The 15053-nt window shown below is 36.8% G+C and overlaps 1 protein-coding gene across 5 annotated transcripts in view; it reads left to right on the forward strand.

Annotated features, from left to right (window-relative positions):
• Positions 1–15053, forward strand: part of Pura (Puratrophin-1-like) — a 326190-nt gene that overhangs the window by 7435 nt on the left and 303702 nt on the right. The window contains exons 1-2 of one of the 5 annotated variants that reach the window (XM_073984426.1): positions 8944–9293; positions 9888–10011. In XM_073984426.1, coding sequence (XP_073840527.1) covers positions 9190–9293; positions 9888–10011 — 228 coding nt within the window. In that variant the 5' untranslated portion in view covers positions 8944–9189. Of the gene's footprint in view, positions 1–8943; positions 9547–9887; positions 10012–15053 lie in introns of those variants that run through there. The other 4 variants (XM_073984429.1, XM_073984430.1, XM_073984424.1 and 1 more) reach the window with 4 other exon arrangements.

Consider the following 15053-nt stretch of genomic DNA (forward strand, 5'->3'; position numbering starts at 1 on the left):
CTTGAAAGAATGTGTCGTTGGAGTTGCGGCATCTATGAAAAGTAGAAATTTAATGATAATTTTTTCAGTTAATTTTGTAAATTGAACTTACTTTATATAGCTTTTCTTGTAGTGCGTCTTGCACTCTATATGCTCGGTTTGATTCTCATATCGGGTAAAAACATCATACTTTCCAACGGTGGCAAAATATCCCTCAGCGTAATGTAGACGACATTTCCGGATCAACCATGAAAAACTTTTATACAAATGGTGTCGTAAAACACGACTTTCGGAATCGGCGATATGAAGTGGCTGCACTCATTAATATGAATGAAATCTTCCGTGTCCCTTAGAAAATAGGGTTGGGAACATATGTATGAATGTCAAATATATAATTATTCGTAGTTTCGTCACTTTCACTATGTTCGCATTCACTTCATCACAACCGCTATTTACATCACCAATCTAAAAAACTTCTTCAGATTCATATTTTTTATGATTCAAAAGTTCAATGACTTTTTTGTCTCTTAACACTGTTTTATATTTTGTAGGCATCGGCAATTATATTTTAGCACAACACGGATATAATTATTTAGTTCACACAACGCGGATATACATTTAATCACATAAAAACTAAGAAATCGATGTAAAATACAAAAAAAAATTCTACGAAAACTAATTTATCAACAAAAGTCAGGCAGACTTTAGAAAAGTTTGTGCCAGTAATAGTTTTACAAGCATTGTTACAAATTTATTGTGAATTTTCTATTTTTATAATATTATTCTCAAGTCCTATTACTTTTTATTTTTATTTGGTATGTTGGGATGTCTTTGGTGTGACTTTTTATAAATTAGTTCATTCAGTTTTTCTTTTATTAAAGTCTGTAATGTATTTCTTTAGAATTTTTTTTTAGGTTTTGTTCGGCTACAGGCTTTTTTAAATAAATAAAATTAGTTGTTTATTTTAATTTTGTTTTTATTATCGAAAATTTCGATTGGAATCTCCAATCATCCTCAGGGAACTACAAATAATAATTATGTTAATGGATGTAATTACAAGCTTTCTTCAACTGAAGTTTGTCTCGTCTGTATTTGTTTACCGTGTGTCTATACATTTGAGCACAATTGTCTGTGTCTGCTTTGTAGTTCATTCTAATATCATTTGGAGTGTTTATGATGTGCAACATCTCCAGAGTGTAACGTTTCTTATAATTTGCCTCTTGAGCTAATATTTTAATATTGTTAAAATCAGGTGTGTGATCTGTTTTTTGTTCCAGGGGTTTGTTAGTGGATTTTTGGTCTGATCTGTGTCCCGATACTCTGGTCTTCTTTAGAATATTTATGTAACTATGTGTCTGTCGTTGCTTTTGCGTTTTTCACACATTGAAATTTAAGTACAATACACATTGTCAGTTTTGAATGACGATTTTTTGCAATTATCGATAACTGTCCAACCGTCCAGCAACCACAAAATATTTTGTGGTTGCATGTTGAATGACAAAACTGAACGGCCACACTAGCAAGCACCAACAAAGCTGTCATTCAAAACTGACAATGTGTACCCAGCTTTACGCTCCCTTGCTCTCAGAAAGCGCCCATTGGTGCATGAGTTTGTTTTTTTTTTGTGTCTTTTGGGTTTGTATTTGTTTGCACCCAAACATATAATTTTTTTTGCACCCAAACATATAATTTGTTTGCACCCAAACATATAATTTGTTTGCACCCAAACATATGTTATGTTTGCGACTGATTGTAAACAAACCACAACTACACAGAACCTGAATGAAATACAACTAAACGCTTTACGCTAAACTACCACCGTCGCAACGCGTCGTAGCAACTAACAAATCAAACGCCTACAGTGTGTTTGGTGTCGAAAAAACGAAGTGATTGGTTGTACAATATAGTTCGCATCTAATTTTTTTTAATTTCCTTAATATAATTGCAACATCTAATATCTCAACCTAGTGTTGATAGACTCAACATGTATGTACATATGGTTCATATTGTTCTGCTATGCTCACAAAACAATAACATACATATATATAATTGTTCCACAAACACCCCTTACGGGACAAGGGAGACTTCTCTCATATCAATGAGTGCACCCCGATTCACATTAGCTCAATGATATGGGACCTACAGTTTATCGCCGAGTTCGAAGACACGCCTTAAGACACCACTTTTGTAGAGAAGTTTTATATGGCTGAAATACTCAGGAAATGTCGCCAACACAACTGAGGGTTATTTTGCCACCGTTGAAAAGTGTTTTGATGTTGCCTGGCCGGGGAATCGAACCCACGACCTTATGTGTGCAAGGCGGGTGTGCATACCATTGCACCACGGTGGCACCCCACAAGACAATAACAACTACAGTGAAAATCCGTTAGAAGAAACGGTAAATTACAATAATACAAAATAAAAACATTAATTAATAAAAAGCAGCAAAATTTGTCTCTGGTTTGGTTGGTGGTGTGTGGTGGTTGTTAGTCAATGAAAACAAATTGGTTTTTTTTTGTCAATCTCTTAGAAGAAACCAGTATTTTTTATACCCTGAGCATTTATGCTAACGAGGGTATATGTATACACTTTCATACGGGCGAAATGTGCCTCAACGAAACAATGGTTTTAGACCCCAAGTATGTTTGGACGAAATAAAGTCTGTCTATCTGGCTGGAGCGCACTATAACTCTCGAACGAATTGACAACTCCGGCCCAAAAATTGGCTTTCGTAATATTTTGTCCAAACTTAGTTTACTCCACTTAGATTACTCCACTCCTTCCGGTACCTCCCCCAAAAAAGTTCGAAAATTTTGTGCGCACGATAGCTCTTGAAGGAAGTAACCGATTTGGTCGATACTTTCAACATCGTTAAATTATAACAAACATATATGAAGTCCCACACAAAATTTCGGAAAAGTTCAGTTTAGGACCTTCTCTCGAATCGCTTTGATTTTTGTTGTAGCAACATGTATTCACTTCCTCTCACACGACAGTACAAATTTCATTAGGGGCAAGTCCATACTTCCTGTGAACATAGCCTGAAAGGTGAAAAAAAACCCTATGACACTGCGTGTAGTGGTTGGACCGCTAGATAACTCTCGAACGGATCTGCCGATTCGGTCCTAATTTTGGCTTCGTAATATTATGTCCAAACCTAGTTTAAGTTCGAAAATAAGCCATATCGGTCCAATCCTCCAAGTACCTCCCCACAAAAGTTCAAATATGTTCGGACAAATTGTGCGCACGACAACTCTTGAATGGAGTGACCGATTTGGTCCATACTTTACACATCCATATATATCTACCAGATATAGATCAGGTTCAAATATGGACTATATTTTTTCACTCCTCCCACACAAAATTTCGGATAAGTTCACTTTAAGACCTCTTCTCGAATCACTTTGATTTCTGTTGAAGCAACTTGCATTCGTTGCTTCAATTACGACGGTAAAAGTTTTCCAGGGGCAAGTCCATATTTCTTGACAAAAAAGCCTGAAAGGTGTAAAAAACCCTGTGACACCATATGTAGTGGCTGGAGACGACGATAACTCTCTAACTGATCAACCGATTTGGTCCAAAATTAGGCCTTCTATCCTCTTCCATTATGGACTATGTCGGTCCATTTCTTTAAGTACCTCCTCAGCAACACTTTTGAACCTTAATCCCAATCCAGGGTTTTGAAAAGACCCTAAATACATTCGAATTGTTGTTCGTAGATGAAAGTTTAAATTTACATAGGCTGTAAATTGAAAGGCGTTCATGAAATGCAGAAATTTGAACATTGGCAAGACTTTATGAACAATATTCCTAAAATGCAGTATTTTTTCTGTACATTTGCTTGGAAGTACTTCTTCCTCGAACAACTTTTGTTGGATTTGGCTTGTCTTCGAAAACCCACATGGCCGGGCTCATACGCATAGATCCATGATTCGTTCTGTGAAGATCTTGTAAACATCTTTTAAAACACTCGTGCTGGATACAACGAGAACAAACTTTTTTTCCGGACAAGTGTTCAGGCAATATCGAATGTATGCTGGTGGGGCAAATACTCAAGGATATCTCTATCTCACGGCATGTCACATGACAAGCTTGTATTATCATTTCACGTACGGCATCAATGTTTTCTGGGACAACGGCCGTTTTTAGAAGACCTTCACGGCCTTTGTTTTGGAGCGAACGTCGACCTCGACTGAATTCATTAATCAACTTTTTCGAGTAGTCCTCGTATTTCTACAACATCTCACATAAACTCAGTGGGAATTTTTATCGTCAGTCAAACGGCGTTCCTAGGATTAAAATCATACACTGCCACAACAAAGCTAGTAAAAAAATGTAAACAAGACCTTGCTAAGTCAGGATCATAAGGAGAGACTTGGGACGAACTAGCCAGAACAGGATCCGAGTGGAGTGTGCCCTTCAAGAATGCATGCAGAGCACAGTGGATCCACCCATTGGCCAAAAATTAAAAAATGAATGTCAAAATTTTAGTACAACATCTGGCAACTCAGACAACTATGACATAGACCTTTTTAAAAATATATTAGTTTTTGTTTCATTCGAACGCGATCTTCTTAAGAATAGCTTCAAAAGTCGGAACATTTGACTAATATTATTTGTTGTGAGTACAACCTATTTTTTAAGTGCAAGCAAATTTATTCAAAATATCGCGAAACTAATACGTATAGCAAAATATTATAGTGGATTTTGAAGGAGGAGGTAATAGCTTCATTTTCATTAAAAACTAGTCTTTAACCATGTTTTGGAATTCTAGTTAGCTGTATATTTTCTTAGCGTAATTTGTAATGCCAATTCGATCATATACTTAAATTTGACCTAAGGTTTTAGTCATGATGCCCACCAGTGCCCACCTCGGGAATAATTTTCCAAAGTAGGTCATGGGTTTACTATAAATGGTGGGTCGCTGACTAAAGTTGCCCTAGAATAGGGCTTTTATGGACATTCGCGTATATGCCTGTTATCTGACCACGTACATTACATTAATTGGCATCAGTCGCAAGATGAAGAAATCTTCTTCCAAATTTGTCTTACGTTGGCGGTACGTGCCTTCCAGAAAGAACACGGTGCTCTTGAAACAATTTTAAATGGAAGGTGCTTACACCTCGAAAATTTTTGCGGATTCTGAAACTACAATGTTTATAGATGAGAACAATCAAAAAACAAAAAAAATCGCCGGAGCGCTTTTTAAATAAATCGCGATTTAAGTTGACATTTTTAGGGGTTGTTTAGGTTTTCGCGATTTTGCTTAGAAACCGCAGGTCCTATCAAAATGGGACTAAAACAAATGTTGTAGATATCAAAATTCTCTACAAAATTGACCTCTATGATATTCTCGTCGGTTTTACCGTTTTTGAGATATAGAAGTTCAAATTGGGACAATTCAAATTCAATTCAATTCTGTATCGCCCCCTTATAAAACAATGTCATGACTGCAAATTCCCAACTTAAACTTATATATCTAAAAAAATGTTACAACTAAAGATAAGTTACTTAAGTCAGTCTTGTAGAGAATTTTCACAGCTTTAAGATTTTCTCAGGTCACATGTCGATACGACTTACCGTATTCAAACAAATTCGCGAAACCCTAACAAAAAAAAACTAAAAATGTAAACTGAGCTTCCTTATCTCAAAAATGGTACAAGCTGGAAACAAATGGTAAACGTCAATCCTCTAGAGAATTTTGACAGCTACAACATTTTCTTTAGCCCCATTTCGATTGAACTTGCGGTTTTCAAGCAAAATCGTAAAAACCTAAAAAACACTTAAAAATGTGAATTTTGACCGCGATTTATTTTAAAATCCCTACAGCGATTTTTTCTTGTTTTTGGATTCTTCTCATCTATGAACACTGCTAATTCAGAATTCACAAAAACTTTATCTGTGTAAGCGGTTTTCATCAAAAGTTACTTAAGGCTCACCCTACATGACATTGTTTTATAAGGGGGCGATACAGTCAGTGCATTGTCCCAAATTGAACTTCTATATCTCAAAAATAGTAAAAACTACGAAAATACCGTAAAGGTCGATCTTGTAGAGAATTTTCATAGCTACAATATTTGTTTTAGTCCCATTTTGATAGGAAATGCGGTTTCTAAGCAAAATCACGAAAACCTAAGCAACCCCTAAAAATGTCAACTTAAATCGCGATTTATTTAAAAAGCGCTCCGGCGATTTTTTTTGTTTTTTGATTGTTCTCATCTATGAACATTGTAGTTTCAGAATCCGCAAAAACTTCCGAGGTGTAAGCACCATCCATTTAAAATTGTTTCAAGAGCACCGTGAGAACGCTATAAGATCTATGTAAAAAAATTTACCAATTTTCAGACAAAAATGTTGATTTTGATCAACCGTTTTCAAAAAATAAATCCGAAAACCTAAAAACCCTTAAATTTTGACGGACTATTTTTAGAACAGTTGAGGTGGAGTTTGTTTTCAATTTCAACACACTTCATATATTTATACCCTCCACCACAATATGGAGGGTATAATTAAAATTGTCATTCCGTTTGTAACACATCGAAATATTGATCGGGACCCCATAAAGTATATATATTCTTGATCAGACATCTTTGTGTTTATTTCAGTTTGAGTCCATATTTTGTTGTAATTCAACTGTTTGCATAACAACAAAATATTTTAATGTGGATATGAAATTGATTAGTTGCGGGCGAAGGGTAGGGAATACTATAGTTTCAGTTGTCACCAAACAACTTCATCAGTTCCCTTTTTCGCCGACTCTGTATCGATAAACAGGTCAATAAAGCCATCTAGCAAACTAAATAAAATGAGAAATTTGCTGTATGGCCCTAAAGCTGTTTACCCTACAATCTGAGTCGAACTAAAGAATTTCATATCCACCACTGTTTTTATGTCGTCTTTGCTTCGCAAAGAATACGAACATAGGAATGTTGCTTCAATAAGCGGGGGTAAAAACAACAAGAAAGTTGTTTTTGCATTACGCATTGGTCAACAAGGCCGTGCTGATGCCTACTATTGTTTCTTGATCAGGGTAAATTTCTAAGTCGATATAATCATTTCCGTCTGTTGAAATCAAGATACAGCTCGCAATTTTTAAGATAGAAGTTTTTATTACTCCTAGGATGTTTGGTATTGCAATTGGGCTATATCGGTCCACGTTTTGATATAGCCCCCATTGAACAGTACCACCCGATTTTTGGTATTTTTAGCCTCATTATCTCACCGAAATGGAATGTGGTCTTCATTTGGGGTATTAAGCGTTCCGTATAGGTCCACGCCTTCATTCAGCCCTCATAGAAGGAACCTCACGATTTTCGGTGTTTTGAAGGTTGTGGCCTCAATATTCCTCAGAAATGGCTGACATTTGGTGTTTAGTCTTCGCTGAGGGTACAAAACGATCCCCCAGATATTTGTCGGTACAGGTCCACGCCTTAGTATAGCCCCCATAGAACGTTACCTCCCTTTTACCGGTATTTTGAAGGTTGTGGCCTCAATATTCCACCGAAATGACTGACATTTTGGTACTTGGTCTTCATGAGTGGTCTTAAACGTTCCATGTGAAAATTGGCGGTATAGATCAACGCCTTAGTATAGCCTCCATAGAATGATACCTCCCTATTTCCGGTATTTTGAAGGTTGCTGCCTCAATATTCCACTGAAATGGCTGAAATTTGGTACTTAGTCCTTGTTGGAGGTAAAAGCCTTTCTGACTGAAATTTGTCGGTATATGTACACGTTTCGGTATAGCCCCCATAGAACGGTACCTCCCGATTTAAGTAATTCTGAAGGTTGTGACGTCAATATCCCACCGAAGGACTGAAATGTGTTATTTAGTCTTCCATGGGGTTATAAAATATTCCAGATGAGAATTATCAGTATAGGTCCGAGGGTACCTGTAGATTTTCGTACCTCTTGATTTTCGGTATTTTGAAGGTTTTACCGAAATATCGGAAATTTGGTATTTAGTCTTCTTTAAGTCTAAAAACTTTCCGCCAGAAATGTGTAGGTATTGATCGATGTTTTGATGGAACGGTACCTCCCTAACTTCAGTATTTTGAAGGTTAGCCACATTGTTTTACCGAACATGCTGAAATTTGGTATTTAGTCTTCTTCATAAACGTAAGGTAGCTAATTGCTCCATCTTACTTCAATACAACTCGTCGTGGAGGGTATAACAAGTTCGGCCTGGCTGAACTTTACGCAGTTCTTACTTGTTATTTTTGATTTAATTATGGGAACTTTTGATTTGTAGCCAAACACACTACACACTGTGGTACGCGTACCAACATTAAGGGTTGTTTCAACTCTTACATGTGCACCACCAACTTTTCTTTATTTTGTTAACAAGAAACTCGCGTGCTGACGGTGAGGGTTAAACAAACAAGTCGGATTTGTAGTCGGACACACACGCTCTCTGCCACCGTACTCATTACTTAGTAAGCAGCCTAGTAGTAATTTGCCTTGTAAATTCTTTAAAAAATAACCCATTATTTAGCTTACTGGTAATACAGAAATTAGTTTGTTTACATTACGTTGTAATGGGTTACATAATGATTAACGTAACCGATTTTTTGCTGTGATCATTGACCACCGAAAATACCCCCTACATTTTTTGAGATCGTAACACTGTGTGAATCAATGAAGAACTAATGTTGTTGTCTACTACGATAATATTACTACCTAGTTGTTATTGTCATTACATGTCGTTTTTTTGCATTATTTATTTACATGTTGTGTGCGCCAGCAAAGAAAAGCAAAAACAACTACAAAAACACCTCTAAATACCCGTCAAAAAACGCAAAGAAAATACAAAACAAAAAAGAAAATTCACTCAAATATTGAAAGAAAGAAAACAAAATCAAAAAATTTTGTTTAAACCAAATGAAATTCCATATCACTGCTGCCAGAGCATAAACAACGGCGGTTGGGTGTTTTATGTTCCATGGGGTAACGGTGGTGGTGGTAAAATTTACGGCAGCGGCAGAATCAGCGGTATTGGCATTACCTTGTACCACCATTCATTTTAATTCCTCAGCGACAGTCACAACATTCCGAAATTGACAAGAAGAAAAATAAAAACAACAGCGCAACATAAACCTATACGAAAGTTTTCAACGCTGTCAACGTCTTTCGTTGCCGCCGTCGCTATCGTCCTACACGTCTTTGTCTCCCAAGCTTTGAGCTATTGTTAACCGCTGTTTTCGGTTGTCAATGCGACGAATAGCTGCGTTACTCATTAACATCCGTGCAATCGTTAGAAGTGCATCGAAACGAAAGTATTTCGCCTATTGTCTGGCGTCGCTTGTTTCCGTCGTGTGTGTGAATTTTGAATTTTTTGTAATTTCTCCCAATAAGAAAAGCACCAAAGAAATCCTGCAAAGAAATATAAAAAAGTAGCTTTCCATAAAAAATATTTCCCATAAAAAAAAATTATTTTCAAAAGATAAAAAAATCTGTCAAAGGGAAATTTTAGTAGTGCCATAAAGTGTTTTAGTGTGTGGTTGTGTCTCCCAAAAGCTGTAGTGTCAAGTGCGTGCCGCCTTTGTAGAGCGTTGTGTGGGAGACAGAGTGTGTCATATTTTTATGCCGTGCCATTTTTTTTATTAGTGTTGCCTGTCATTTGCCGTCCGTATTATTGCTTGCATCTATCTATCTCATCACAGTGTCACTCTCTTTTGATTCTTTATTATGATACAGCAGTTTAGTTTGTCACCTCGTCTGTCGCCATCGTCATCATTACCTGTTGTTACTGTTGCTGCTGCTGTTGTTGTGATTGTTGAATATCATCATCGTTATCATCAATTGTTCCTTGTTGCCTTTTTTAGTGTTGTTTGTTGTTTTGTCCGTTGTTGTTGTTGTCATCGTTGCCAACGCCGCCTTTAATCAATGTTTGGTTTTTCTTCTCTCAGAAATTGTGGAGCTGTTGCATGGCAGCAACTTTTATTCATATTAACGTTCATCTGCCAGCGATTCAACATGTTCCTGGGACGCAGTGAATCACTAAAATGGATACGTCAAAAATTCACAAAACGGGTAAGTGATGAAAACTTTAAATAAAATTTATTTAAGTGATAAACATACATAGGACACATACATATGTATTTATGGATGGACTTTAGTAGGCCATACGCAGTTACAGGTATAATAAATGAAAGCGGAGGTATACTTTAACTAGGAGAACACACAGCTTTTGTCAATCGTATGTATATTAGGGTTATGAATTTTTGACATTTTTTCTCAAAAATGATTTCCTGCAGTGAGAATGAATGAACTTTTGTCTATTAATGCCTAAAAGGAACAACTCTAGTTTAGTAAAAACTCTCCGATTTTTTTGAAATTTTTTCCAGAGGTAGATATTGTTACGCTGATCACGGAAATGTATAATTTTCTTGGGGGACGGACCCGGTTACCCGGTTATTGGACCCGAAAGTCCGGGTACAAAACCCGGGTTGGACCCGGCTGTACTGAACCGATTGCTGCAAAATGGGTATCATTGGAAAGCTTATGAAAATACCTATCCAGCAAGTGGTCATATGATGGGGTTATTTTCAGGTGGTCAGGTGATATAGCCCAAAAACTGATTTTTGGACCCGGATTTTTCCATAAAACTCTCAAAAAGTCGAAAATGGGTCCATTATGGGAGCCCGCTTAATGTATGTCAGATTATAGCTCGCACTTTAACCTTTCCAAAATGGTGATATATGTTGTGATAACTTCTCTGGATCCAGAGATATGGCTCTTAGAATCTCGAAAACCGGGTTTCTCCAAGTGGCTATTTATAGAAAAAAATATAATTTAAAAATACATTTTGTTCCCGTTCCCGGGAATCGTGAATTTCTCACCAGTTACATACATATATCATGTGGAAACCGCTTATGCGATTATGCCATCATCAAAAGAATATAGTAAACCAGTAAGGAAAGGATCAAAGTCGGGCGGGGCCGACTATATGATACCCTACACCACTGTGAATATGTAAAATATAAATCGGAGCTATATCCAGATCTAAACCGATTTTGATATAATTTGGCACATTTATTTCCAGACCGAATTCAGTCACACATTCCAAATATCATTGAAATCCGACTTATATAGCGTGTTTGGAGCAGCAAATACGCGAAATCGGCCGAAAATATATATGGGTGCTATATCCAAATCTGAATCGATTTCGATATAATTTGGCACATTTATTTCTAGACTGAATTCAGTCACACATTCCAAATTTCATCGAAATCGGAAATATATAGCGTGTTTGGTACAGAAAATACGTGAAATCGGCCGAAAATATATATGGGAGCTATATCCAAATCTGAACCGATTTCTATATAATTTGGCACACTTATTTCTATACCAAATTCAGTCAAACATTCCAAATTTCATTAAAATCGGACGTATATAGCGTGATTGGTACATCGCATACGTGAAATCGGGCGAACATATATATGGGAGCTATATCCAAATCTGAACCGATTTCGATATAATTTGGCACATTTATTTTTAGACCAAATTCAGTCACACATTCCAAATTTCATCGAAATCGGACATATATAGCGTGTGTGTTACAGAAAATACGTGAAATCGGCCGAAAATATATATGGGGGCTATACCAAAACTTGGACCGATATAGCCCATCTTCGAACTTGATCTTCCGACGGCTAAAAAAATGGTATTCCCCAATTTTCAGCGAAATCGGTCAACAAATGCGACCTGTATGTTGCGAACGGACGGACGGACGGACATGCATAAATCGACTCAGAAAGTGATTCTATGTATATCCCTAGAAGGAACTATGGGTCTATCTCGCTTCCTTTTGTATGTTACATACAAATGCACTAACACATAATACCCCTTACCACATAGTGGTGTAGGGTATAAAAATCATCATTGTTTTTTATACCCTACACAGTGGATCACTGCACAGTGGATCCACTTGTATGAAGAAGGTGGCCAAAAATAGTTAGAGTGTAAAAATCAAGCCAATGCGCCGGTTACAGCTTTGTGCTGATGCGAAGAGTGTTTTAAGAAACCACGAGCGTAACATTCTCCCCCCTTTACCCTCTGGAGGGGGTATACGGTAAGAATTGTTTTATACTGTTAATACAAAATGACATGAAAAAGGGCCCGATTAGCTTATGATGCAGAAATAGGGTTGGGGAAACAAAACAATCTCCAAAACAACATAAAATCCAACCAATTTAGCGGATTAAAAAAATCAACATTTTTGTCTGAAAATTGGTAACATTTTTAATATAGACCTTATAGCGTTCTTCCTGGAAGGCACGTACATCCAACGCAAGGGAAATGCGGAAGAAGATTTCTTCATCTTGCCACTGATGCCAATTATGTTAATGTACGTGGTCAGATAACAGAGTTATACGCTAATATATCCATAGAAACCTATTCTAGGGCAGCTTTAGTCAGCGACCCACCATTTATAGTCTGGCACTAGATGGCAGCTGATTTTAATTCTGAATAATCTTAAACCCATGACCTACTTTGGAAAATTATTCCCGAGGTGGGCACTGGGGGCATCATGACTAAAACCTTAGGTCAAATTTAAATATATGATCGAATTGGCATTGCAAAATTCACTAAGAAAATATGCAGCTAACTAGAATTTCACAACACGCTAAAACACTATTTTTTAATGAAAATTAAGCTATTACCTCATCCTTCAAAATCCGCTATAATATTTTGCTATACGTAGTAGTTTCGCGATATTTTGAATACATTTACTTGCACTATAAATATAGGTTGTACTCACAATAAAAAAATATTAGTCAAATGTTCCAACTTTTGAAGCAATTTTTAAGAAGATCGCGTTCGAATGAAACAAAAACTAATATATTTTTAAAAAGGTCCATGTAATAGCTGTCAGTGTTGCCAGATGTTGTAACAAAATTTTGACATTAATTTTTTTATTTTTGGCCAATGGGTGGATCCACTGTGCACTGGTAAGGGGTATCATGCCTTTGTGCATTTGTATGTAACATACGAAAGGAAACGTAATAGACCCATAGTTCTTTTTGGGGATATTCATATAATCACTTTCTGAGTCAATTTATGCATGTCCGTCCGTCCGTCTGTCCATGTATTTTTGTTCGCAACGTACAGGTCGCAGTTTTTGTCCGATCCAGCTGAAAATTGGGTAATATAATTTTTTTAGCCATAGGAAGAACGCTATTGCTTTTGGTGAAAATCGGTTCAGATGTGGACATAGCTCTCATTTGACGTATTTGCTGCACCAAACCCGCTATATACGTCCGATTTTGATGAAATTTGGAAGGTGTGACCGAATTCGGTCTAAATGCCAAGCTACATCGAAATCGGCTCAGAATTGGATATAGCTCCCAGATATACTTTCGGCCGTCTGTGGAAATAATTCTAACGTCCGAACGGATTGAGATAGGTGGATGAGATTTTGTAAAATCTATTGGAAGTGCATAGAACTTTTGGTATTTAAAATTTACTATATAGGTCCACGTTTTGGTATAGCCCCCATACAAAGTGACGTGTCGACGTTTTAAGACATTTGTCCCATTTGACCACCGTTTTTTTTTTTTTTTAATTTGGTATTTTTTATAGTTCCACGTTTTGGTATAAGCCCCCTTATAACGCACCATGTATAGTGCGCGTCCTTTTATGATATTATGAATGTATTACTCCCATTTGACCACAGAATCGGATTTAATATGGTATTTTGTTTTTCCAGAGGCTAAGAAAAATTTATACCAACAAAATATCTATATAAGTCCACAATTTGTTATAGCCCTCATAGGACGGTATCCCGCTATTTTCGGTATTTTAAAGGTTTTAGCCTCATTATCACAACGAAATTTCTTAAATTTGGTATTTAGTCTTGTATGGAAATAAACAAAATGTCTACCAGAAATTTATCGGTATCGGTTCACTTTTTGATGTAACCCCCATAGAAAGGTATCTCCCGATTTTCGGTATTGTGAAGGTTTTAGCGTCATCATAACACAGAAATGGCTGAAATTTGGTAATTAGTCTTCGTTAGGGGTACAAAACTTTCCACCTGAAAATTTTCGGTATAGATCCACGCTTTCATACAGCCACCATAGAACGGTACCTCCCGATTTTCGGTATTTTAAAGTTTTGGCCCCCATTTTCCACCGAAATGGCTGATGTTTAGTATAAAGTCTATGATAGAGGTATGAAACATTCCATCTACAATTTTTCTGTATATCCAGGCTTTCTTATAGCCCCCGGAGGACGGTACCACCCGACTTTCGCTATTTTGAAAGTTTTAGCCTCATTATCCCACCGAAATGGCTGAAATTTGGTACTTAGTTTGTCGGTGTAGCTTAACATCTTCATATAGCCCCCACAGAACGGTACCTCCCGATTTTCGGTTTTTTGAAAGTTTTAGCTTCATTATCACCGAAATGGTACCACTCGATTTTCGGTATTGTGAAGGTTGTGGCCTCAATTCACCACCGAAATGGCTGATATTTGGTATTAAGTCTCTGATAGGGGTATGAAACATTCCACCTGAACTTTGGTATTTAGTCTTCGTTTGGGGTATAAAACTTCCCAACAGAAATATGTCGGTATGGGTTCCCATGGGTTCCCATCTTCATATAGCCATCATAGGGCGGTCCTCCCAATTCTCGGTATTTTGAAGGTTTCAGCGTCATTATCAAACCGAAATGGATGACATTTAGTATTTAGTCTTCGATGGTGGTATAAAACATTGCAGAAGAGATATGGCCCAATAGAAGGGTACCTCCCGATTTTTGATATTTTTAATGTTGTGGCCCCAATATCTAACCGAAATGGCTGAAATTTGGCATTTAGTCTTAAAACTTTACAGCAGAAATCTGGCGGTATCCATTTCTTCATATAGCACCCATAGGAGGATCAAAAACAAAAAAAAAATAGCCGAAGCGCTGTTTAAATAAATCGCGATTCAAGTTGACATTTTTAAGGGTTTTTAGGGTTTCACAACTTATTGCCTATCGAAATAGGACTAAAGATGTCGTAGCTATGAAAATTCTCTACAAGATTGTCTTTTATGATGTCTTCGTAGTTTTTACCGTTATTAAGATATA

Source organism: Musca autumnalis, unplaced genomic scaffold (genome assembly GCF_047663935.1).
Source record: "Musca autumnalis isolate F117 unplaced genomic scaffold, ASM4766393v1 scaffold_4, whole genome shotgun sequence".
Classification (NCBI taxonomy): Eukaryota; Metazoa; Arthropoda; class Insecta; order Diptera; family Muscidae; genus Musca; species Musca autumnalis.